Consider the following 27130-nt stretch of genomic DNA (forward strand, 5'->3'; position numbering starts at 1 on the left):
AACTCGGCTTCCCGAATAGATAAAATATACTTGTCTAAACAACAAAAAGACAAAGTGATTCGCACGCATTTAATTCTAGTGGCTTTCAGTGATCATCAGTCATACTTGAGTGAAATTCTCGCCCTTTTGCTGCTTGCCATCGTTCCAGGAATTAATCTCGTATATTGTGATATAACCAGGCTTAGGATCCGGGACACTTTAGCAACCAATGTACGCACAACTTGATTACAGAGTTTCTTGAACATAATAAACAGACATACTGTGAATGTAAAGAACGACGTCAATGTGCTGCGTTATATTCCACTGTTAATAGTACAATCTAATGACGATGGAAAATGAAGTAGGATACATATCTCACAAGTTTTTATGTCCCTCGGTGATGTTGAAGGCGTTAGCGTTACAATGAACAACCATGTACATACTTGCAACTAAGTAGTTAAAAAAAAACTGTTCACTGTGAATTGAAAATGCACTGTGATGGACTGATTTCGTTTCGTAGGGAGAGACGGAAGAATACTGTATCTCTGATCACGAATCGGATTTTACATTAACGCACAGGTAAACAAAACTCAACGCGCAACCTCACTCCATCTGTACTCTGTTGCACTGTAACTTCACTTCATTCTTAAATTATCTCGGATCCTAAGCCTGGATATAACCAAGCAGTGTTTATTTTCCAGTTCCCGTGGCCAAATTTAGGAATAGTATTATCCAATTCCATTTTAACTATATGGCAGTGATCATGGAATTTTTGGCTTAGAATTTATAAACACACCATTATTTCTTCTTTTAAATCCATTGGAAAGGTGAAGGCCCAGGAAAGAAGGCATATGAGTAATTCTACAACACATTACTTCAGAAACTGATTATGAATCAAAGCATTGGACAAAACGTCGAAGATGAAATACAGAGAATAAAACATCGCACTTCTCAATTTCAAGAATAAATCATGGAAAAAGACAAAACACGATCATGTGTCAGAACAAATATGGGAAGGAGAGGACTTCCTTATATCCGATTACTACGGAAAAAAACAGGAGTCAAAAGAAATACATCTTCAATCTGACAACAATAGATACTGTAATCGACATATCACATCATGCAAAGAGATATTTCATGAAGCAGAATTACATTACACTTAATTATTTGGATATGAACCTTCTGAACAGAAAGAACAAGTTAGAGTATTAGAATAGATAACAACATTCGTCCCGGAAGAGGAAATAAATATATTAACACAACCCATAGGCTAAGTCTAGATGAAATTTTGCAAGCTATAAAGTCTTCCAGTAAAAACTCTGCACCTGGTCCGGATGGAATTGATTATATTTTCTATAAATAGTATTTGGACATTATTAAACATACATGCACCGACGAATTACTGCGCATGAATGACTCTCTAAAGGGATTTAACGAAGGAATTATCATACTGATACCCAAGAAGACGATTCTAACAACCGTAAAGGATATTCGCCCTATTAGACTTCTCAATGTTCATTGTAAACTGATTAAAAAATAATAGCCAATAGAATCCGATCTTATATTCCATCACTCCTCAATACATGTTGCAGATTGTGCACAGAATGAAAATACCACACCTAATCATCAATGCCATTCAGTTTCTTCACACCGATGCTCATTCCAGAGTGCAAGGTAATGGATACGTTATACACCCATTTAAACTTCAGAGTGCTGTAAGACAACGTTGCCCACTGTCTATATTACTATATTCCCTTTGTACAGAACCATTAATTAGAATGCTACAGGTTCATCTAACTCGTTACATACCACCAGATAATTTACTTTCAACGATAGCATATGGTGATGACTAGACCCCTACTAGATTCGTAAGGAGAGCTAGTTGCAAGTCAACAGGTTACGCTTCAGTGAACCAGGGAGTCGTTCCTCATGCACCAGTATTGTGTCTACATCTGTTTATTCCTGTACCTGTGTGTGTAAGTTGGTGAATAATAGAAATACCACTTCGATTTAATAACAATAACGAAGTATACATTTAAAGGGATGAACGGGAGAAGAGTTCGGGGCACAAGAAGATATCAGATGTTAGACGACATTAAGATATATATGGATCATATGCGGAGACTAAGAAGAAGGCAGACAATAGAAAAGACTGGAGAATGTTGGATTTGCAGTGAAAGACCTGCCCTTCGGCAGAACACTATGGATGAATGAATATTTAAAGGCAGCTTATATGCAACAAATGATAATTTTTACTCGGGATGAAATAAAAAAAAAAACAGGAGTGTCAGCCCCTTTACTTTCAGGAGCTACCATATTTCGTCGAGACATACAATGACGAAACCATTCTAGCTAAGATAAAGATACATTTACTGAACTATATTAATCAATATTAAATATCTATGCATTGCAAACACACCCTCTCAGAGACGATCTGAAGCTATGTAAGACTATATCTTGAGACGCTAATTTAAAAAGCAAATTCGAATTTCTTCCTACAACCGATTTGGTTAACATTATACTGTATATTAGTCGTAGAGACATAAAAGAAGTAGAAGTCTTAAAAAACTTGAACTCAAACAATTCAGACGCCATGGTACTTCGCGTCCGGAATTTGTCTACCCCTGATTTTTACAATAAGTGAAACGCCTCTACATACTTCAGATATAATTAAAGTTTGGAATTAACAAATGAAAAATATCAATTTCAGCACAAACTTAAAATAAACATATAATAAGTGCGTGTCTCACGAGTCTCTACACATTACAATAAATGATGTAAACATTTTAAGTATTATTCTTTCTGATAAAATATATTTTCTTCTTCTCTAATGACGTGCTCGCTACCAAATTCTTCTATTGTAGCACTCATTTCCAACCGCCTAGCCTTATATTCGCATGTTCACTGAGCATCAGACCGGGACTAAGTAGCGTTGGATGACGCAAAGCTAACTCCATACATAGGCTACCAACCATAGACAAATAAATAGACTACACCTACACTGTTGCGGGTAGCTTGAAGGCTTTAGGTAACAAACGCAGGACTCTACTGATGACATAGAGATACGGTTAAGACACCCAAAACACATGGTAAACCCTCAACAGATACTTAGGAGTTACGAACTAGCTTCTACAGCAAAAATCAGCCTCCAAAAATCCACGTTATTACTTCTGGGGAAATGGCCTGTCGACATATCTTTCGCTGAGATACCTGTAAAAGATCGTATCAAGATACACAGAACGAGTATCCATGCAGATATGCAACAAATGCTGGAATTAAATTGAACACCATTGCTGACGAATATCAAATACACTCTAGCGCAACAAAAATATCGAAATTTAAATTTATTTCGGAAAGTCTGGCATATTAACATATACATTCTTTCTAAGCCGTGGTATCTCAAGTCATGTGCTGCCCTTGCCGGCCGAGATATCTCAATGTATTGAACTGAATATTAATAATTACTACTTGTGGTCCGGACATGTGTATAAAATGATTCCTGGTCGTATTTCCGAAACCTTTATTCCGAAGACCATTTCTAAATGGTATTATTTTCGACTGGTCTTATTTCAGAAGACCTTATTTCCGGCTGCGCTAAAATTTCCGAATATTTTTTTTCCCCCCGAACGTTTACTAATCATATTTTCGAAAGCTGGTATTCCCGAACTATTACATTTTATTTATTATTCATATATCATTTTACAGAGCAAAGTTTTAAAGTGAAAATTGATGCTTCAACGTTCTCAAGTAGTAGGCTTCTCCATGCGGCTGTTATCATTATTGTAAATGTCATATTCCCAGACATTATCGCGAATTCTGTTCTGAAGCTGAATCCATTTCTTTTTAGGTTGACATCGTACGGTTCGATCCATTCTAAACTCTCGCAGCATTGTCTCGATATCCCCCTGCTCCTGTTGTAATTCTTGTATTGCTGAGTAGAAGCTCGGGTGTTCCTTCCCTGCAACAACGTGAAATCTGTTGTGGAAACCCTGACCGAGGTTATTGGTCCGGTGCTCATTATACACAGTGGCATCATAGTGGTTCCAAAGTTCTATAGGGTAAGATGTGGTAGTGCGGGTCTTCTACCTCGGGCTCTTCTACCGTTGACATAATAAATTGGCGTCGAAGTAATCCACTACTAAGAGCACATCATCGTCCACGACGCTGTGAAGCTCCCTGAAAGATCGTTTGACGTCTTACGGAGGGACGTAGCCAGTTTCAGAAGCATGTGTATGTCGATTTTTACATGGCGATCATTTGCATCATAGACCTTCTGCTTGAACACGTCGATAGACCGACTGATCCAAGTGGGAGAAGCATGCTGTAGTGTGAGTACCAGGAAGAGCTGCATTAATGCTATTTATGGTGCCTAACTCAAAATCGCACATCGCACGTGCTGGCAGATTTAGTGGGCATGTAAGGTCCTTTTGTTTCTGGAATTATTTTTGGTTCCATACTTTTTAATTTTTTAATTTTGAGCATCGCCTGGCAACCAAACAATGTTGCCTCCTTTTGTTCCTGGAATTATTTTTGTTACATAGTTTTTAATTTTTTACCTGCCTAATGGTATTTGTGAATCGGAAATAAGGACTCAGAAATCTGCCTATTCGGAATAACCGTTCCGATTCGGAAATGAGGTCATTCGGGAATGAAGGTATTCGGAATAAAGGTTTTGGAAATACGACCGGGAATGGTACAAAATTGCTAAAATACAATTATAGAAACCGACAGAAAAGGGAGAACTGGATCTCTATTGTGATCAACGGAAATGTCAAGTTTTTCTCATAAAAAGTATCTTATGGATATCTACAACAATATCCGATAGTGTATCACAACACGTCATATTCCGACGAATTATGACAATAAAATTGAGAACTTTCCAAACTCCTTTACACAGAATGCAAAATAAATCAAAACCAAGGATATCTACTGATATTTATCTACATTGCAAAATAATCCTATTTCAATCATGATGAAATTTCCCGACCTTCAAAATGTTAAATATACCAAATGATTGGAAAAGCAGTGCTTATAAATGTATAAATGGCATAATACCTACTGAAACTAAAAAAAAATAATCATAACATCAGTAATGACCACCTCGTGGTGTAGGGGTCAGCATGCCGGTCTCTTATGCAGAGGGCCCGGGTTCTATTCCCGGTCGGGTTGAATTTTCTGGTTGAGGATTTTCCCTCAACCGTAAGGCAAATGCCAGGAAATCCGGGCCACAATATCCCTGAATATCACCGGCTTCATTCATCACCAGAATCATATTCATAACAAATCAATAATACATCTATAGGCGCCATCTAGTTCACAGCAATAGAACCAGTCTCAACAGAAGTAAGCCTACATAGGCCTTCGGGTTTCACCCGAAAGATTAACTCGCGATATGACCAGAAATGTTAAAGCGAGTATAAATAACAGTAAAAAAAACCACCAGTATTCCTCCCCTATGTCACACATGTGGAAAAAATAGATACATTACATCACGGACTATTTGTATACCGGAACTGTGGACATGGATATAAAGTACAATACCGTTCAAGATGCAACTAAAATAGAAAATCCAAATGACATAAAACGAATAGTGCTATTCTTAGATATTCCTCCACATCGTAATGAAGGTTACATTACTTAGCTAAGTAAGGGTTACCTCAACAATACAGGGGTGAACCGTAAGTAATGTCATTAATTTCAGGGCGTTATTCTTTTAAATATTTCAAACAAAATAGTTTAATAAAATTTTGTTCGGTTTCGCTTTCTTTTCGAGATAAAAATTGTTTCATATGAAACATTTCATAGCCACTGATTTAATTCCGAATATGATCAGTCAATTTAAGAAAACAGTGTATTATAATAATAAATTTTTGAAAAAAAATTTAATGTTGTCCTTTAAATGTGCAGAAATTTGAGGTTTCTGAGTAATGTTTACTCTCAAGTCATCAATGTTCCTGGGTTTCTGTGAATAGACAATGTCTTTAACAAAACCTCACACGAAGAAGTCAGGAGGAGTCAGATCTGGGGAGTTTGGAGGTCAAGTCAAAAAATAGCTGCTTCTCTTACTGGGTTTCGCCTGCGACTTCCTGCATGTTTTTTTTTTTTTTTTTTTTGATACATAATCTGTTTCTACAAATGTTACATACCACAACATTATGGAATCGTATTTATGTACATTACGCACACCATACTCATTTCGAAACTTCCTTTGAACTCTTTTAACACTCTCAAATTTAGCATAGGCCTACCAAAGAACACATTGTGCCCGTTATTGATTTGTAGTAGCCATTTTAATCACCTACGATTTTCATTTGTCCTTTCAGATTATGCATTGTTGATTGTAATATATGGAAACTCCCATCTTTTAATCATAATATAACCAGCAAGAATTTTTTTCTATCATCAATCTTCTTAATGTATCCAGCTGTTTGCTGACAACATGAAGTCCACTATAGTTCACTGTAATCTATTCAGTTGTTTTTTTTTTCAATCATAATAGCTTTATAATAATAAATTTAAATCATCCATACCCAAACGGATCAGACTGTATATTTCCTTGTCGTAATTCTAAATAACTGAATAAATAATGGCGTAACTACAAATAAGCTATGTTACATTGGCGTAATATTCCATAAAATATCTTCGCATTTCTTTGATCGTGTGATCTTAAAAAAGAATACTTAAGCAAAGATGTTAGCGACTTGGAAATAAATTTCAAAATTCCGAATTTTCCGCAGTTATATAAGATACCTGATAGTGCGGGGTAAGGGGATTCTCGGACCAGGTCTTGGAAGAAGCAAGTAGCTGCACGCGGAGCACATTGGAGCTCTTGCGGAGCTTAAACACTTGCTGCAAATACTCCTGAACCTTCTCAGTGATACGCTCTGGAGTTTGATGTTGCACCAGGCGCAATGAGACCTTGCCTGATACCTGTAAGCAGAAGCAAACATTCAGTGTGTTCTCTTTACTCCTCAGAGGACATAACCACCCATACTGTGACAACTGGAAGAGATCTAATATTCACTTCCGTCGACGGTATTATCGGTCAGCGTTGGCTTATAAGCGCAGAAGAATAGCTTATATTATTACGCTTAAATCCTCAACGAAAGTGAGTTACTCTCTATTTCGTCTGATAATGTCTATAATTCTCGCTTTGTAAATGAGTGTGCTATGTCACGATTTTTTCCGCTATGGACTAACGTAAATGATGTACAGATTTCGACGACGAATATTCATGCATTGCACATACAATATAAAAATGAAATACTAATTTAGAAAGTGCATACATAGATTCCTAAAAGAGATCGTTGAATTTCTTACAGTACAAGATCTGAAAATAATATCTTACAAACGACAGACGAATTACATATAGTGAGCTGCAGCATGTTGACTCGAAATTTATTCAAGAGGGGTGGAGCATGCATTCGAAAAACTGACCGACATTTTCAGCGATAGCTACTTGTAATTGTAAATGTAATTTTATTTCTGGATGCACTTAAAATCACTTGTGTATGTAACCTTACGTCTTCGTGGCCATATTTTGGAAGGCCACTTGGGCCGATTACTTGCTTGGTTTTTTCCGAGATTTTCTCCAACCGTAAGGCGAATGTCAGATTATCTATGACGAATCCTCGGTCTCATCTCGCGAAATACTTTCTCGCTATTATCAATTCGATCAACGCTAAATAACCTTGTAGTTGATATATCGTAGTTAAATAACCAATTAAAAAATACAAGTTTTGGTATCCTGGTAAATGAGAACTCCAATCATTCTTCATGTGGGCCGGAACCCACCCTTTCCACATCAGTACAAAATCTGCGATGAAGGATTAGTCACAATGGAAGGCCATTAAACATCGAGTAGCCTATATTATTTCAAAAATATTACTGAATCACAACGACAGATTGATAAAATAATCGAAGGATCAAACGTAAAATCCACAAACAAACGTATTTCAGTAAAGTCATATCAGCAATAGGAGTAATTGTTTTTCTTTCCGGTTTTAATAACCTAAATAGGTTTCTACATGTAGTGGGACACGTCCGTGAAACTTATTGTAGGAAATGAAACAGCGTTTCACTTCCTGCCACGACGTAGGCTAATGCCTTAAGAGTAACAAAACATTAAGTACTTGACTCATAGATAAATAGAAGTCATAATAATTTAATAAAATTAATAAGACATAGCAATAGGAACTGAGCAGAATCAAGAATTATCACTAATGATAAGATTTATTAAATCTGCAACAAATGTAAAATTGTTAGACAAAATAAACATCATTAAAGCACTACAGAAAGATAGAAAGTAAGAAATATTATAGAAGACATCAAAGAATATAAAAACAATTAGCAGAAACAAGTCATAAGAATGCCCTCGGAACGGCTACTAAGCTACAGAGTGAGTCAGTCAGAGCTAGATCGGCTAGATCGGCTAGACTGAAAGTCGTATGCGTAACTGCTGCTCCATCGCAGTGATCAGACCTCTTGCTCACGTACGTTTCGTGTTTAGTTACGTTAACACGTTCACATAGTGAGAGTGCAGCTGTATACTGTACATTTTGAGTGCAGTAGTGTGTCCATTATGAAATATAGCCTTGAACAAGGAGTGTTTATAAGTATCTTGGAGAACAGTTGTAACAAACTTCCGCCAGTCATTCCCTAATTCGCCAGAACCTTCTAAAGTAATGATTTACAATTTAGTGAAGAAATTTCGTAGAGTATTGGATAAGAAAAGAACATGCGTACAGCGTGTTCTCTGTGAGATGTTAGATGAAATTTGCCACCGACTAGAAAGAAGTTCTACGACATCATCCCGCCGTGTAGCTCAGCAGGTAGGGGTGTCATAGTCTTCAGTGATAAGAAGTACGAAACATTTAAAATTAAAACCTTACGAAATTCGTATAGTTCAGAGGTTAACGGAACCCTATTATTTATCAGAGCAAACTTAGTTTTGCATGTGGTTCCAACAGTCAGTGTATGATGGACTACTTGACCCTACCTGAATTTTTATAGTGACGAAGCATGGTTCTACCTCAGTGGTTAAAAGTAAGTTTACGCGAATAACCCACATTCATTTGAGGAATCCAAACAAAATATCCGGCACGAAATTCGAACCATTTCGGAGAACGAACTGCGGTGAGTTGCTGGACATGTCTTCAGGAGATGAGCAGCCTGCCAGATAACACAAGGACGTCATTTCGAACATGAATTGTGAGTTCGGTAAATACATCATTATGCAATATTAACCGAAAAAGCTCGGAACAAATCTTCCGTATATGGTAGTGTCGTTACGTATGAATCAGCCGCCGTGAGTGCGGTTAGGAGTCTAGCCCTGGTTGGTTCATCCTGTACTGGACTACTGGTAAACGAGATATAGGATATATGAGAAGATTAAAAGACGCAGTAGTCTTGAAATGAGACAGCAATGATACATCCTTGAATCGGAAGAAAAAAATACTACAATGATAAACTTAGGGAACATTTGGCAATGACTAAAGCATACAGTTTTTTTAAATAATTTGTGGTGAATGGAACAAAATGAGCCCACTTTTAAGTATGACGAGACAGCGTTCACGGTACAGCGTGCTGTACTTGTACAAGAGCGGTGCCTTCGGATCCCTCCTCCGTAAAAGAGAAAATAAAATGACGAGATAGCTCGAAACTCATCTACTGTATCTCAAACTATAAAGTTCGCACACAACAGGTTAAACGCAGCTGCCGCACTTTTTGCGCGATCTATTAATAGATGGACAAAAATCAATTTTCGACACAAATGAGTATTAATTTGTGGTTTTGAAAGTACAAAGAATGTTAGGGCGCACCCTTTTACAACTGTCAGCTATTTGTTACTTATAGATTGATGTAAACATTGCCTTATTGCTACGACCCTGCGCTGCTAGTTCAGTCTTCGTGCAAAGAGCTTTTTGTAAGAACATTTAGTTGGAGATTACTGTGTTGATTCACTGTGATGGAATCTGTTAATCCAGATATGTTCTTTGTGATAACTAGAGTCCTGTGTTTGGTAACCTAAAGGCTCCGAGCAATTCGCAACAGTATAGGTATGTATGGAGTATAGTGCGGCGTACACACTTCAGGTCTACTGATCAGCAAACATGCCGAAACAAAACAAAGCTAGGCGCTAAGATATCAGTGCTCTAAAAGAAGAATTTGGCAGTGAGCTCTTCATTAGGAAATGAGACAATGTATTTTATTTGAAAGAAGGGGGAATTTTACATTTTGAAACACTTAAAATGTTTACAGTCACTCGTAATTTGTAGTGACTCATGAAGCAAGTAGTCAGTGTAAATAATTTTATTTTTTACTGTGATTTATTCATTATACTATGCACCACTTATTTATTTATGTATTTATTTATTTGTTTGTTTACTTATTCACTTATTTACGGTATTTATTCATTACTTTACTTATTCATTCATTTATAGGTGTGTATGAGTACATGCATAGGCTGTGTCCAGGCACAACGTTCACGTGTAAAAAAATAAGCCTATTCACAATTAATTTCCATAAGCTGGCATTAGAGATTGTAAAACATGAAGGCAAAAGAAATCCTTGAAACATTTCTAAATGAGCAAAAGTTGAAACATCCGGGTCGAAATATATTTTATATATTTCAGTATTAACTCATTTTCAATTGTGAATATTCACATTGAAATCCTTTCAATAACTTACACTATATAATTTATTTCTAAACTCATTTTCACTTTGATAAACTATATCTATTTATTTTAAAAAATTCAATTTAAAAATTCAAAACTCCATAAATTGAAATAATAAACATTAGTTTTTACTTGTTGGCTGAAAAATATATTGTGATCCGTTTGGGAAGACATAAAATAAAAACTCCCGGTCGGGGCAAGTTATCTGGTTGAGGTTTTTTCCGGTGTTTTCCCTCAACCCAATACGAGCAAATGCTGGGTAACTTTCGGTGTTGGACCCCGGACTCATTTCACCGGCATTATCACCTTCATATCATTCAGACGCTAAATAACCTAGATGTTGATACAGCGTCGTAAAATAACCCAATAAAATAAAAACATAATACAATGAGAACTGTTGCTATTTATTGTTAAATAATTTGTACATGCACTCTAGAAGAATGGGAGTTTTGTCCAAATTAGACCTCAACATGCCCGCCATTGCGAACACGACACAGTAAGTTAATATCTTGAGGCTTATTCCTCCCATGTGTGGCCTAACTTCTCAGGAGTAACTTTCTCAAAAGCTGAAAAAATCTTTGCTCTGAGATCATGAATATTCCTGAGTTGCTGTGTATAAACATCATTCTTCATGAAATCTCAGCGAAATAAATCGGGTGGTGTCAGGTCTGGGGAATTTGGAGGCCACATAATTGGTCCTCGTCAACCACACCGGTTGTTACCAAATGTGTCTGTTGCCCAATGAAGTGGTGCACCATCCTGTTGGAACACGATAACCATATTATTTTCCTGTTGCAGTTGTGGTTCGAAGAAGTTTTTCAACATGTCCACTTATGGTCCTCATCGAACTGTCTCCAATGCGAAGACAAACGGCTCATACAGATTATAGCGACTTACCGCGCACCAAACATTAACTTCAGAACTAGCCTGTTCCAGTTCATAGGCTATGAGACATGAGGATTTTTACGTCCCCATGTGATTGCATTAAGAGTATTCACTCGACCACTAATATGGAAGATTGCTTCGTCAAAAAATACCCATCTATTCAACAAGTATTTTGTTTATTCGGTCGTTGCTGAGTAAATTCTTTTGTTTCTTACGCGGTAACAATGGTGATATAAAACTCCCGTGCTTCAGTATCACATTGGAATTGAAATGAATTCTACAGTAACCTCACTATAAATTTTATAGTCATTTTATTTTGTCTTCCCAGACGGATCAGACTGTAGTTGCGTTTTACTTATCTTGAGATTAATCTTCTGCTGCCCATAAGGTGGCTTTAAATAAATATTTAGTTTGTTATTAAATCCACGTTACAGCAGTGGCGTATACTGGTTAAAGGGTTTGGGCTACCAATGACCCTATTATTACACAAAATATATTTTTAAATCCCTATAATAAAATTCCTTACATATTTATGTGAATTCCAGACGTCTTGATTGGGACGAAAATACGTTGATGACTTCGTCATTGAAATTACAGTTGGGCCACTTGCAAAGTTTCTGTAGAAATGACTTTTCAATGGACATCAGTGCCAAGCCGGATAAACGTTCTTGTGTATGAGTTGATCTACAGTAGGATTTTATTCTCTTCAACGCAGAAAATGTTCTTTCTACCGATGCTGACGTAGCTGGTATTGTCACAATTAATGTTGCCAATTTAAGGACTTCAGGAATAACTTGGTTCAGCTGGTTTTCATATATGGCAGATAATATTTCATGGATAGGTTTGTTCGAAAAATCAAAGACTTCTGCTCAATATATATTACACTTAATTCATTTTTCAAACGTACTTGATCAAAGTGACTGTTATAGGACTGAAATAATTTGTTTAGTGCCTCATTCCGGAAGTTTTCTCTATAAGCAGAAAAATTGTGAGAATCTAGAAGATGTGTGAACTGAAGCTTTCCATAATCAGAAAATCTGTCAGTAATTTCCATGTGCATACGATCTAGTATGCTGTAGTACAGCTGCCTGTATTTCAATTCATCATCTCCTTTTCTTCGCTTTAATGGTGGTTCCATTGTATTGGCTGAAGAATTTTCATTTTCCATATTACTCCTTATGGACGGAAACCCACTACGTCTGAACTCGGATATAGTATTTTTTTAACTTTGATACCTCTTGCAAGTATTGCAAGTAGTATGCTATGTCTATACTTTTTGTCTGAAGAATATTGTAGAGCACATCTGTATGTGCGAACACTCTAGCATAGACTTCAAGAAGAAATATATTCCGAAACTGTGTGAAAAAATTCTAATATCCTTGAGCCTGCACAATTACAGCATCATCCCAGTTTTCTTCAGAGTCATTACAAATGATATTTTTAAAGAAAGCAGTCCGTTTTTCTCTGTATTCCTTTACTGTATTTACAAGCCGAGATGTAAAATTCAATCTAGTTGGTGCTACTTTTGGGAGTTTCTTGTTCATAAATTCCTTGAGATTTCTGATTTTTTAGGAGATGATGAGAAAAATGCAGCTAAACCCGACAGTGTTTTGAAAAAATGCGGCATTCTGGAATGGATGAAGTAGTTTGTTGCAAAACTAAATTGAGAACATGGCTGTAACAATGGACAAATAGTGCTTGAGGATACTTTTCTTGAACTTTTGTTTTCAAGCCATTAATATTTCCCGCCATAACTGAAGCACCATCGTATGTCTGTGCAATTAACTTATTGCCGACATTGTATTCTGCTGTAACACCTTCCACATGCTGAAACAAAGCAGCAGCAGTTTTGTCCGAACTGACATTTGTGAATCCTATAAACCGTTCTTGAACATTGGCAGTACTGTCGACGTATCTTAAAACAGTGGACAATTGACTCTGATTAGAGCAGTAACTTGTTTCATCAACAACAATGGCCACAAAAGGTTTTATTTTCTTTATCATAACCCCACTTACAGCAAATATTAAGTCATTCTGAATTGCGGGAGATGTACCACGAAATACTGTTGAACTCTCAAGATGATTGGCCAGTAAATGGTCAAATTCACTTAAGGAACTTAAGTATTCAATATAATTTCCTATATTGTCTGATTCCACACTCTCGTTATGACCCCGAAAAGCCAATTCTTGTTTTCCTAGAAAGCAGACTGCGTTAATAAGACGCAGTAAAATCTCCCGATTTTTTTTTTTTTCACAAGAGCATTGTGTTGGTTGATGTGAGAGCTTTCTGCTTATCTAGCTGTACATCAATTCTTGTCTTTCCAAAGTTTGCAAAGTTCATGCTACTACAAATATGAGCTTTTGATTTGTCGTATTCTAGGACTGCTGTTCGAAGGGACTTCATATTAGAAAACCCCTCTTTTGACCACACATTAGTTTCGCGGCTAAATAACAAACATGGCCAACAAAATAGTTTAGACAGTTTAGAACTACCACACAACCAATTCCACTTACCATATGTTGTTGAAGTGAAATGGCGTGTGTACTCACGCTGTTTTTCTTTTACGTCCATGGACAAATTTAACTCAGGAGTTGGTCTTTCCATTTTCACAATTTCAACTCTCTCGTTGTTATGTACGACGGTTAAAAGGCACTTTTAATAAACCTTTTATTACACAGTCATTTTCAACACAAACCCCTCCAGAAACTTGTTCTGCCATATTTTTCACAATATCACTTAATTGGGAAATTAAAAACTTAATAATTCACAATTAATATAACTCTTAGACACTCGAACAAATCACAGATTTAAAATAATGCACTGCAAGAACACAATCACATTCAGAGCTAGCGTACTAAGCGTATTGTTGCTTCGCGCCTGCGAAGAAACCGATCACGAGAGCGGCAACTCACGGCCTACACTGCACGATAGAAACAGAAGGGAGCGGGGGGGACGGGCAGTTGTGCGAAGGACAGCGTGAGCGGGACGGTCACAGGCTACCTCACGTAGCAAGCGGTTTCTCCAGCGATGCCTCCTTGACAACTTGTTTCTTTTCGAGAGCAGAGAGCGCATATAAATCTAACAATTACTTTAATTTTAATTACTATGGTAAAACTAATAATACAAAATTATTACATTATGTTATATTATAAACTTTTTCTTTTGTAATTTCCTTGGGCTACCGCCGGTAGCCCCGGTAGTCCGCAAAATACGCCCCTGCGTTACAGTGTATTTTGAACATGAGTAGTATTCTCACTGTTCAGTCCCTGTACAGGCAGACACAAGAATAAAGCTGATACTGTATGTACACACACGAAACGGAATGGGGAGGCGAGTCAGAGCTCTCCATTCCAAGCGAAGCTAGTTGGCACATGAAACTTCTACTCAAAGCAACCAAACGCAGGACTCTATTGATAACATTTTTTTTTCATTGTTCTTTTAATTTTACTGTGTATCGCAAAGGACTTTTATAACGACTGCAAATAAATGTCCTATTTTTTAAATAATTTTCCAGTTTTAACGAAGTTCAGGTCTATAGTACAGAGACTCACACGGACTCGAACAAGAAAATGTAACTATCATATTGAATGTTATTTTCTGTAACGGTACCTGTTTTCTCGTTTTGCGGAAACATGATAAAATGTCCAAAATTAATTATTTTATGTGCCGTGGTGCAGGCGAGTCTTCTGTGAGTTCGGTCTTATTGCTATGAGTTCTATGTAATAATGTTTGTATTATTCCTTGGCATATACGGCTTTTTGTCCTGAAATTTATTAATAACACAAATTTTTATTCTTTTTTAAATTTTACCCCGTATCACAAGGGTTTTTTTTTTTTTTTGTGAATTTTCAAAACAATGTTTAAGTCTTAACGAGAAATACGATACAGAAACTGACACAGACTCAATAAAATACTTAAATTTCTTGTTAAGTATTATTGTTGTGATGGTTCTGGTTTGTTTCCTTAAAAATATGTACAATTAATTGAAACTAAACATTTCAGTCGAGAGGTACTCCGTGTCTGTAGAACGGGATGTCTGTATACTGTAGTTTTATTGCGATTCATTCTGGAAAATATTGTTCGCATGCGTATGTGCTTCCAAATATTAAAATGCAGCAAAGTGACGTAACTGAGGGAAGCGAGAGCGATAAGTGATTGGTGAAAAGTAACAATACCTTTCTCCTTGTATTGTTGTTCCAGTTTTCTGTCACACATGAAACGAATGAATTCTAATGGCAAGTTTGGCGGGAAACGCTCAAAAGACCTGTGTAGTCCACCTCTGCTATGCAAAACCCTTGCTGCCCCTCTTTCAGCCGCGGGAGGGGAAGCGATGTGTGTACCTACGAGCAACGAGTGGCTAGAGCGTGCAAATTCTTACAGGAGTACCGATTGACATCAGAGGCCGGCAAAATCTCTTTCACGCCTGCCCATACCCGTTTTCCTTCGTGAGCGGGCTAACGCATGGAATCGCTAGGCTGCCTTCAACCTTCTCTCACAAGCAGACAGGCAGTGTCGTTGCACGTGACGTCAAACAGTCCTATAGTGACCCGAAAGGACTGTTGTGTTTCGCCGACCTGCGCCAGACTGTGCTGCTTTCAGATGCATATGATAAATATCAACCAAGTCATTCAAACCTGACAAGAAGCCTACAGATATAGACAAACTACTGAAAACTTAATTTGTTGTCTTCTGAAACGTACCATTAATAAAGACAAAGAAACTATTTCTCGTCAATATAATATCCATTAAATGGCAACAGTTATTATAAATTACTTGCACTTTCCTTTTCTTCGTAGTAATAAAAATTTAATGCAATTCCTTCAAACTTTCAGCTTCATAAATAAAAATAAATCTGTGCCTCAGAAGTTAAATAGCAAATCAATATTCTGAAGAACGAAAAACTAGTATACATTTTACAGGTATTCATGAGGCTTTTAATTGTTGATAAGGAAAAAGTTAAAATGAAATATTTTTCTATAATAGTTGTTGATATTCATAATAATTGTTACCAATATCTTTTCAACATATTTCCTTCTCTTCTCTTCTCTTCTCTTCTCTTCTCTTCTCTTCTCTTCTCTTCTCTTCTCTTCTCTTCTCTTCTCTTCTCTTCTCAACTAGTCAGAAGTTACAAAATGTTACTATTTTGTTGAGTCAGATACACTTTGCAGGAATATGAAATGTATAATATTGTCTTATTATTTTATGAATTCTGTAGCGCAATAAATCGTAAAACTGTGTTTCTCTAATCAAGAATTATCTGCCGTTATTTCTTGAGTCACATACACTTTGTAGAAAAATGAAATGTATAATATTTATCTTATTATTTTATGAAATTCCGTAGCGCAATAAATTGTGACACTGTGTTTCTTTAATCAAGAATTAGGGCCTATTTGCCGTTATTTCTTGAGTCATATATATTTTGCAGAAAAATGAAATGTATAATATTTATCTTATTATTTTATGAAATTCTATAGTGCAATAAATTGTAAAACTATATTTCTTTAATCAAGAATTTTCTGCCGTGTTGGCCCATAAAATATAGCTTTTTTGAAGTGACTAAATAGCCAACGAACTTAGATTTCAAACTAGTACTGTTTCATCTTAACCAGCGCAGACTGGCTTTCGTGAATGCAAGTCACTCTACCTTATAATACGAGCAAACAGGCAGGCTTTCTTAGGTCCCGCCTGGACTGAACTTATAAAACTCGGCTGAATGGGTTCAGTCTTAAACGTTAACTTGCTTTGTAGCTTCACCGGAACCCAAGCCTGACGGCAGGCAGTTACGGGCGTGAGTCTTGTTTGATTTGCCGGTGTCTAATTTACATGTAACTGGAATATAGTTTGAGATATTTATGACATGAAAAATGTTCCGGTGAATTTCAATGTTGTGAAGGCCATAACTCGGAAATGAAGCATTTCCGGACACATGTTGTAATGAACTATTTTGATTGTCTACATGTGAGAAATACATACCTGAAATTATGCCCCGTATTTTTTAAACACCCTGTATATATAGTTTCATTCTACGCGTTTGCAAAATTCAAAAGCGTGAAAAAGTGCGGAACTTGGATACTTAATTATTTTTTGGAATCCTATCCTTCAGTTTCAAGACGGCAGCTCTTCGACGTTTGGCGAAATGCTTCGAAATAAGAGCTGATTTTGGGGATTGTGTCATTTTCGCTTGGTGCTTACGACTTGGAGGTCTGTAATGAAGGGTTTTCTGAAGGAATTAAGAGTTTCATTCATGCCATAATACACTTACATGAAACTTTGTACAGAAGTTCCAGGTATCACACAATTAATATAATCAAAGTTTGTACACAAAGAATAAAGAATATATTATGCTACCTGAAACTCCCGTTCAGAGCTTCATAATTATCTGTTACATATGAGAGAAGTTATTACTTTTGTCAGGAACCACTCCCTACAAAGGGGCACTTCCTTTACACAAAGGTAATCAAGTTTTCTAAACTAAAAATATATGCCACTTGTAACTCCTGTACAAAGTTTCATAAAACTGTGTTTTAACCTATAGGAAAGAAGTTATTCTTGTCTACCACCCCCTACAAAATGGTAGCTCCTCTAGCACAAACATAATCAAAGTTTCAATACAAAAATATATGCTACCTGTAAATCTTGTAAAGAGTTTTATAAAATCTGTTATATAGAAGAGGAGTTATAAATTTTGTCTACATGCGCCCCCTATAAAGGGGTAGTTTCTCTTGCATAAACGTAATCAGAATTTGTATGCATGAAATATACGCTGTCTGTAACACCTGTACAAAGTTTCATAAAAATCTATTAGACAGGACAGAATATATCACTTTTGTCTAAAATCATCCCCTACGAAGGGTTAGTTTCTCTTACAGAAACGTAATCAGAGCTTTTACGCAAAAATATATATGCTACCTGTAACTCTTGTACAAAGTGTTATAAAAATCTGTTAAACTGGAGAGAAGCTATTAACTTTGTCTAACCTCTTGGAAGGGTAGTTCCTCTAACAGAAAAGTAATCAGAGTTTTTACGCAAAGATATATATGCTACCTGTAACTCTTGTACAAAGTGTCATAAAAATCTGTTAAACCGGAGAGAAGCTATTAATTTTGTCTAACCTCTTGGAAGGGGTAGTTCCTCTTACAGAAACGTAATCGGAGATTTTACGCAAAAATATATGTGCTACCTGTAACTCTTGTACAAAATGTCATAAACCTATTAAGAGAGAGGCTATTAATTTTGTCAAAAACCACCCTCTCTGAAGATATAGTTCTTCTTACAGAAACGTAATCAGAGTTTTTACGCAAAAATATATATGCTACCTGTAACTCTCGTACAAAGTGTCATAAAAACCTGTTAAAACCGAGAGTACCGTAGTTATTAAGTTTGTCTAAAATCATACCCTTTAAAGGGGTAATTCCTCTTACACAAACATAATCAGAGATTGCATGCAACAAATATATGCTACCTGTAACTCTTGTACAAATTGTTATAAAAATCTTTTGAAACCTAGAGTAGTTATTAATTTTGTCAAAAAGCACCCCTTTTAAAAGGATAGTTTCTTTTACATAAATGTAATCAGAGTTTGTTAACAACAAATATATATTACTCTTAACTCTTGTACAGCCTTAGACACAAGAAATGACCGCTCTCCTGTAGCGTAAAATTTGTCTAAGTTCACTTCGAGCAGAGCCTGGTTCACACAGCTAGGGAAAGGATGTATATTTTGCATCTAATTTACAACTTGAATATGTCTTCGTTATAGATTATTCAACACATTTGACCTATAAATATACAGAAAAAGCAACAAACAAACAAAACAAAAGAAAAACAGAGCAAAAACGTGCATAAGAAATTCCTTCATGTTTAAACCTACGCTCTCACGGAATCAACCGAAGTCTTCCGAAGGGCACTTAGCGTATGGCAGCCAGTCATTTTTTTTTTTTTTTTTTTTTGTCTAAAGCAATACAAAGTTTGATAAAAATCTTTTAGACAGGAAGGAAGTTATTAATTTTGCCTAAAGCCACTCTCTATAAATGAGTAGTTCCTCTTACATAAATATAATCAGAGTTTGTAGACAAAAATAACTTATATGCTATCTGTAACTTCTGTACAAAATTTCATAAAAATCTTATATATAAAAGTCAATGTGGCTACATGTATATATGTATGTATGTATGTATGTACTCTATACAAATCTACACGCTTTGACAGATATTTGCTAAAGTTTGCACATTTAACCTTCATAACCAGAAGAACATAGGCTACATTAAAATCGGACAAATGGACGTTAAATTAATTTAAAAAAATAAAAAATAAAATTATATACGATCAAACATTCATGTATAATATTAGATGCAATCTTCTACAGTCAATTGTTCTTTATTATTGTCGTATTCAACATCGAAGTCGCCCTCGGTAGCGTAGTTGGTATAGCACTGGCCTTCTATGCTCGAGGTTGCGGGTTCGATCCCGGCCGAGGTCGATGGCATTAAAGTGTGTTAAAGTGGCTCATGTCAGTAGATTTACTGGCATGTAAAAGAACTCCTGCGGGACAAAAATTCCGGCACACCGCGACGCTGATATAACCTCTGCAGTTGCGAGCGTCGTTAAATAAACCATATTTATTATTCAACAGCAACCTTCGCGAGGCCGCGGAAAAGAGCACGAAAGCATTGTTGATACATCAGGAAGGCCAAAATTTAGACAATATTTATTCATAAAATAAGTATCTTTCCGCAGTCCAGAACCGTAGTATGAGTTTCTCGATACAGTTGTAGATAGTGAGCAGGCTGTATTTTATCCAACTGAATTCGTGAATTTTTTGAAAGCACATAATTTAATAGCCTAATTAATTTTGAATCACTAATAGTACCGGAACTATTGGAAATATTGATACGCCAAAATTATGCAATGGAACAAGAATTGATGTGAGAAAAAAAGGTAATATAAGTAACAATATTAACTGGTAAAACAAAAGGAGAATATGTTTTTATCTCACGTATTCCTATGATACCTACTAACTTGCCTTTCGAATTTAAGCAACTGCAATTTTATTTCAGTGGTACTAGCATTTTTAATGGCCATATTAAAATAAAGCTTAGGGACAGTCGCTCAAAGTTGCAATATTAACTTTGGAACTCCGTGTTTTTCACATTCCCAACTATGCAGCTTGCTCTCGAGTGGGCACACCTATACATATTTTATATACATATATGTATGCAAAGGAGGGGAAAACAAAGCATTTTACCCATATCAAAAACCAACTCAATGATATTTTTGTTATGTTGCTAATGTTAGTATGTGAATGTACGTAAGCCCAGTGAAAATAACATTGTATTAATTCTAAATTATACGTCTCTCTAAATATTGTTGTTCATGTCCGAAAATGTGTTACTGCGAGATTCTATCTGTATAATCACGTTGCCAATCAGTTAAGCATTGTGGAAAGAACAATGTCTTAATTTCTAAAATATACGTATCTCACAATATTATTATTTATGTTAAAAAGTGACTTATTGCGAATTTATATATTGTATCTTCATTTTGTATACAAAATAAGATATAATATAATTAATATTCTTAATTTCTGAGATACAATTTCTCAAGTCATATTTAAAAAAACTTAGTATGATATAAACTAGCGTACAGCGGTCAAGGGGTAAAAAATATTCGAATATAAATTAAATTACATGACGTACATATTGATTCCTTGGTATGACCGATAGAGAGATACATTTTTGCTGACGATGACACCCCAATGATTTAAGACTGTTAACAAGGGAATTCCCTATTTATTGTCAGCTCTCTCTGAAGTTCAAGTACACATAGTCATGAAATTACGTGAAACGTGTGTCAGGACAGCTTCACATCAATGTACGGATCTTATATCATTTTATCTCTGTCTCTGTGTAACGTCACATTTGCTAATGCTGACGAGCAATAAAAGGCACTTGAAATTTAACAGTCACTGGCCACCAGAGACGAAATGTGAGATCTGTAGAACATTGGGTTAATGCTATGTGGTGTATAGGGACCAAGGGATGTGTTTTTGTTTTTTCTGAACTTCAAGACAATGCTAATTCTTTTAAAGTTCGTGTGACTGTAGCCTATATATTATATTTTCGTTGGTTTTACTTTGTTTATAGTTCGATTTTTTCTATTATATTATTTTATTTCAGGTGATGTAGAAGAGATGGTCTAGTGGCTTTAACTACGCCAGATTAAATAAATAAACAAAAATAAAAATATATACGTATATATAATTAAATTAAAAAACAGTTAAACGCAAGGTTCATGATGCAATGTTTTTTCTCGGTGCCTGATCTACAGCTGTTTTAAATTGAGTTAACCCTGGTAGGCATTAATTATTTCATGTAAGTGACGCTATGTAAAGATTCATCTTTAAGAACGAGGTTGTCTATAGTTCAGTTTCCGAGATTTCCGAAACGTCTAACAACCAGTTTAATTTAAAAATAGAAGCAAAAATGAAAACCCGGGCAATGCCGGGTGTTCCCAGCTAGTCTGTTATAAAGAACAGAAGTTAATAATTTTGTCCAGCTAGATTGGCGTTTTTACACATTGTGCGCCGGTAGCTACCGCAACATACTGAGATCTGTACGTACGAGTACGATGGTGCAACCACGGTGCAAAATCAACACATTTGGATACAGTCAGCAGAAATGCACGCTCCGATATGTTCTGTGTGGACTCAGCCAGCTTTTAAGGCGAGATAGTTGTAACAGCTTTTACTTTATTTCTTATAAATTTTAGTTCTGATATTTGACACAATACAACTCAATTCAATCTTATCTACGTAACTGTCACTGTCAGTATCAGAGATCTTTCATTGTGTGTACTACTTCATTAAAACAAGAGAATGTACAGTAAAAAGAGTTCGTCAAAGCAATAATAGGTACATAGCTACATAATAAGTAGGTAGACGCCCAATAATAAAAAAATATTTCATAATTTAGAGTAATATTACATTCCATAGGCTATTACGATTAATCAGGGAATGAAGGCTACAACATTATTATGTTACCTATGAATTAATCTAGCAGCTTCAGCGCTAGTGTGCTCGGTCTTCCATTTAGGCCAGGGATGACAAGCGCGGTCATATCGTACTGTAGGTCTACTATACACTCTGACAAGGAGTCTAGAGACCTTCCACTTACAGAATCGAATGCAGTCAATGCTTAAAAGAGATTCTAAGTCACGTTAAGGCCCGCTCCCACTTAGCGAAATGGAATCGAACAGAATTTCTCTTCACAATATATTTGAATGTAAGAAAGCAGAAAGCGGCGCGTCGAATCGAATGGAACCGAATCGAACAGAACAGGATTCATGAGCAGAATTCTGTCGGAGCAGAATTTCTTGTTTCCAGTGTAATCATATGTTCTTGTGAAGTCTTCGTAAAAGAACAAATGAACCATATTCTGTTTGGTAACGTAATTTGTTTACTGAAAGTTATTAGTGAAATAGTACATAATACAATAAATTACAATTTAATAATATGAACGGTGGAAAATTAATAAATCTTGTTCAGAATTAACTGCTATTGCATGACAAGACACAAAAATACTACTGCAATAATAATAATAATAATAATAATAATATCCGTGATAATTATTGGAGCAAAATAAGTATATTAATGGAAACATCGGGTAAAAATTAAAGTTCAAAGAAGCACAAAAGAATGGAATTGTGTTTCATCTCTCAGAAGATAGTCAAAGTGAAAAATTCCCCATGTGTGTTTCTAGTTAAAAACATCATGAGTACAGTATTTCCTTTTCATGTATTGGATACTTATTTCTTCTCTTTCTGCATCTTCACGTAACTGTCCACACCTGTGGAGTAACGGTTAGCGCGTCTGGCTGCGAAACTAGGTGGCCCGTGTTCGATTTCCGGTCGGGGCAAGTTACCAGGTTGAGGTTTTTTCCGGGTTTTACCTCAATCCAAATTGAACAAATGCTGGGTAACTTTCGGTGCTGGACTCCGGACTCACTTTACCGGCATTATTACCTTCGTCTCATTCAAACGCCAAATAACCTAAGATGTTAATAAACCGTCGTAAAATAACTTACTAAAATAAAATAAATTCACATAACTGTGCTAAAGCCATTATGCAACACGCATCGGTTCTGTTCGATTCCATTATACTTCGTTCCATATTGTCTGATAGATGATGTAAACATTGCCGGCAGAGGAGGAGAGAAGTATAATTGCTATTCCACCAATGGTAGAAGTCTCATTCCATGCTTGACTTGAAGTTGGGAAGTATGAAGCGTTCTACTCCCGCCCAACTTCAAGATAAGCGTGGAATAAGATCTCTGCATTGATTGAATACTTCTCTCCTCTGCCGACAATGTTTACATCTCCTGTAGACATTATGGAACGAAGTGTAGATGTGAGCGGCGGCAGACGTTTCGTTTCGATTCGGTTCGACTCCACTAAGTGGGAGTGGGCCTTTACACCTCAATTATAGACTAGCTTCACATGCTTGATCTAGGCGATCCGGGTTCGATCCTCGTCCTGCTCATGATGAAATTGGCGGTGGACAAATCAGACGCTGCAGATAGATTTCCTCGGAGTACTCTCGTTTCCCCCTTTCATTTCACCAACACTCTCCATCTCCCCCTCATTACATTTCATGTATCATGTGCAATAGTTAAAAACAGGCGGGGATGTAGTCTTGGGAGTAATATAAATTTCCGGTATTCATATGCGATTTAACTTGCGGACCCGGGGCCTAACAGATACTCGTCTGAGGATAGGACCTGGCTTTGTCAGGATGGCCAGTCTGTCGGGAACGGATTCAAGAATGCCACCCGGGTCACCTGTAGGTCTGAAACATTGCATATACTCGTAGGATGCAAATTTACCAATGTAAGCGTAAATGCTGGGATCTATCCCTTGTTTGACCCTCGAAGGTCCAGCCAGACATACGCGTCTGAGTCTTATCTAACGCGCCATGAAGCAATGCGTGGTTTCATCCGTATTATAGAAACTTTGTTCACAGCAAACGTTACAAAATCTGCTAGCCCTTTCAGTAGACAACAGTTGAAAGCATAATTTAATCAGTTACCTTCGCCGGTATGACTGTTTTTCCTCCAGAACCACTGTAGGCACCCTCGATGCCATGGTAGGAAAGGCTGGGAAAGCGCCAGTTGTGCATAAGGAGGCGCACTTTGTCCTCCTTGTGTGCTAGCCGGTATACGCCACAATGGTTGCGAAGCTCCTCTATATCTAACGCAATGTCCTCGTACAACCGCTCTTCCTCTGGCGTTACCGACACCACGAAGTCATGCAGACCAGGCACCTTCGGATATCAAATCAACACAACGGTTTGATTTGGTAGATCTTCTGATCATATCAATAGAACTACTGAAGCGCGGAATAGACAAGTTAACCCACCTGTCATCAGTACTGTTAAACGAATGTATATCTGGGTACAGTAGGCGTTAACCCACAGGAATGAAGAATTGGATGCATTATACTGTATCTGTATATAAACATGAAGAACTACAAAGAGCCAAAAAAAAAAGTACAGAGATTTAACAGTAAACAGTACTATGGCTCGCAACTATAAAAAAAGATCTTAAGATTAAACTTGATGCATGCACACATAATTGTTATCACTTGCGCTACAGCCTAGGTTTGTCTTGGCATCATCAACAATCCTCTTCCAAATATCCCTCTCCTGTACTTTCCTTCTCCAGTTACGAATGCCAGGTACCAATATTGTTGATATAATAAAGGAATTATACACTGACAATACCGACCACCCTAACCCATTATCTCCTGGCTTAGCTCATGAGTGATGCCTTATTTGTGTCACTTAATAATAATAAAAACCTGTGTAGATGTTGTGTGCTGCTTCTTTGTCTATGGAATATTTTAGTTTTTCTTATGACTAATTTAAAGTAGCATTAAACATGTAATTCAGAAGAATACATAACACGTCCACACCTGTCACCGCGTCTGGCCGCGAAACCAGGTGGCCCGGGTTCGAATCCCGGCCGGGGCAAGTTACCTGGTTGAGGTTTTTTCGGGGTTTTTCCTCAATCCAATACGAGCAAATGCTGGGTAACTTTCGGTGCTGGACCCCGGACTCATTTCACCGGCATTATCACCTTCATATCATTCAGATCCTAAATAACCTAGATGTTGATACAGCGTCGTAAAACAAACCCAATAAAAAATATATAAAAATATACATACACAGAACTAAAAGTTTGTGACAGTTTCATTTGGTGCTGATTGATATTTATTTTGTTGACAACACAGTGAAAAACTATCGATATCGTTGTTCTACCAATCCCACTACAAAATTTGACCAGATTTCCTTGAGACACCAACACTATGTCCTTTCTTTGGAAATTCCATTTATATTCTCTATAGGCTAATGCAAACCTGAATTTTTCCGTTGTGGTCCTGCAAAGAGTTTAGCAAAAAGATGAGGTCAGACATGGGCTCCTGCACCAAGCCTCCATACGTTCCGCTGTGTAGATCTCTTTTGGGGCCTTCGACCTCGACGCTGAAATACACAATCCCCCTGGTTCCATAAGAAATAGAGGGTTTTTTTGGATACAGCCACGAGCTATCAGAAATACAGAGGTAGTCGACGTCATTGAAGAATGTCTTCTTCTTTGAGAGCATGAAATTCTCCAGGCCTACACTTCCCACCTCCTCCATACACTCTACGATGAATTTGACGTTTACGGGCAGTTCTATCTTGTTGGCCTGGAATGCCTCGATAGCGTGCAGCCAACAGAGTATGGGACCCTTATTATCACTGGCACCTCTGCCAAAGAGTTTGCCGTCCTTTTCCGTAAGGATAAACGGGTCTGTAATCCAGCCGTCTTCCTTCTTGGCCGATACCACGTCCATGTGACCGTATATACAAACGGTCTTCTTGTTGCCAGACTTCTTGCCGAACAGAGCGATAAGAACGGGAAGCCGTTTGATCGTCTTACCGCCAGGGATTTCCTCCTTCCCAATATCACACAGCTCTGTTTCGGCGCCCACCTTCCGAAAGCACTTCTCGGTCCAGCGCATAATTTTGATGCATTCTTCCCTCTTGTTAGGATCGATGGACACGGACTGAAAGGCCACCGCCTCCTTCAGTGTCTCTATGTACGCGGTCTTGTGGGAATCCACGTACTTGAACACAGTCTGCAATTGAAGCGGAATATTCGCGGACATTTCGAACACATTTATCTCGTCGCCACAACAATTATGTCACAACGGTCAGTTCCAATGCCTTCTGCATGTTGTTTGCTAGGGAAAAAAGTGACAGGGGATTTGAGCAAATACCTTTAATGCGTATAATCACCGCCTACTTAAACGCATCCGATGGCTGCGTACTGCCTGTTTATAAGACCATTCACGGCCGACTTGATGCGAAGCGAACATCAAGTCGGTCGTGGACCATTCTAACAATGCTTTCGCTGAAATTGTAGGTGGCAGCACCAAAATGAACAAGCAATTGAGCAGTTTTTTCATTACGAACAGTTCGTGGCCGACCGGATCTAGTTGCATCTCCAATGTTTCTCGTCCTTCAAAATTTTAGGTTAAGTTTCCGCAAATGTTG

At 37.0% G+C, this 27130-nt stretch overlaps 1 protein-coding gene across 1 annotated transcript in view; it reads right to left on the reverse strand.

The window, feature by feature from the left end:
• LOC138702260 (cytosolic non-specific dipeptidase-like) overlaps positions 1–26758 on the reverse strand; it is a 49221-nt gene extending 22463 nt beyond the window's left edge. Inside the window, exons 1-3 of the mRNA XM_069829844.1 lie at positions 25951–26758; positions 24623–24856; positions 6730–6909 (exon numbers count right to left, since the gene is read on the reverse strand). Coding sequence (XP_069685945.1) covers positions 6730–6909; positions 24623–24856; positions 25951–26742 — 1206 coding nt within the window. The 5' untranslated portion in view covers positions 26743–26758. The remainder of the gene's footprint in view (positions 1–6729; positions 6910–24622; positions 24857–25950) is intronic.
• Positions 26759–27130: the final 372 nt, after the last annotated feature.

This window comes from Periplaneta americana, chromosome 6 (assembly GCF_040183065.1).
Source record: "Periplaneta americana isolate PAMFEO1 chromosome 6, P.americana_PAMFEO1_priV1, whole genome shotgun sequence".
Taxonomy (NCBI): domain Eukaryota; kingdom Metazoa; phylum Arthropoda; class Insecta; order Blattodea; family Blattidae; genus Periplaneta; species Periplaneta americana.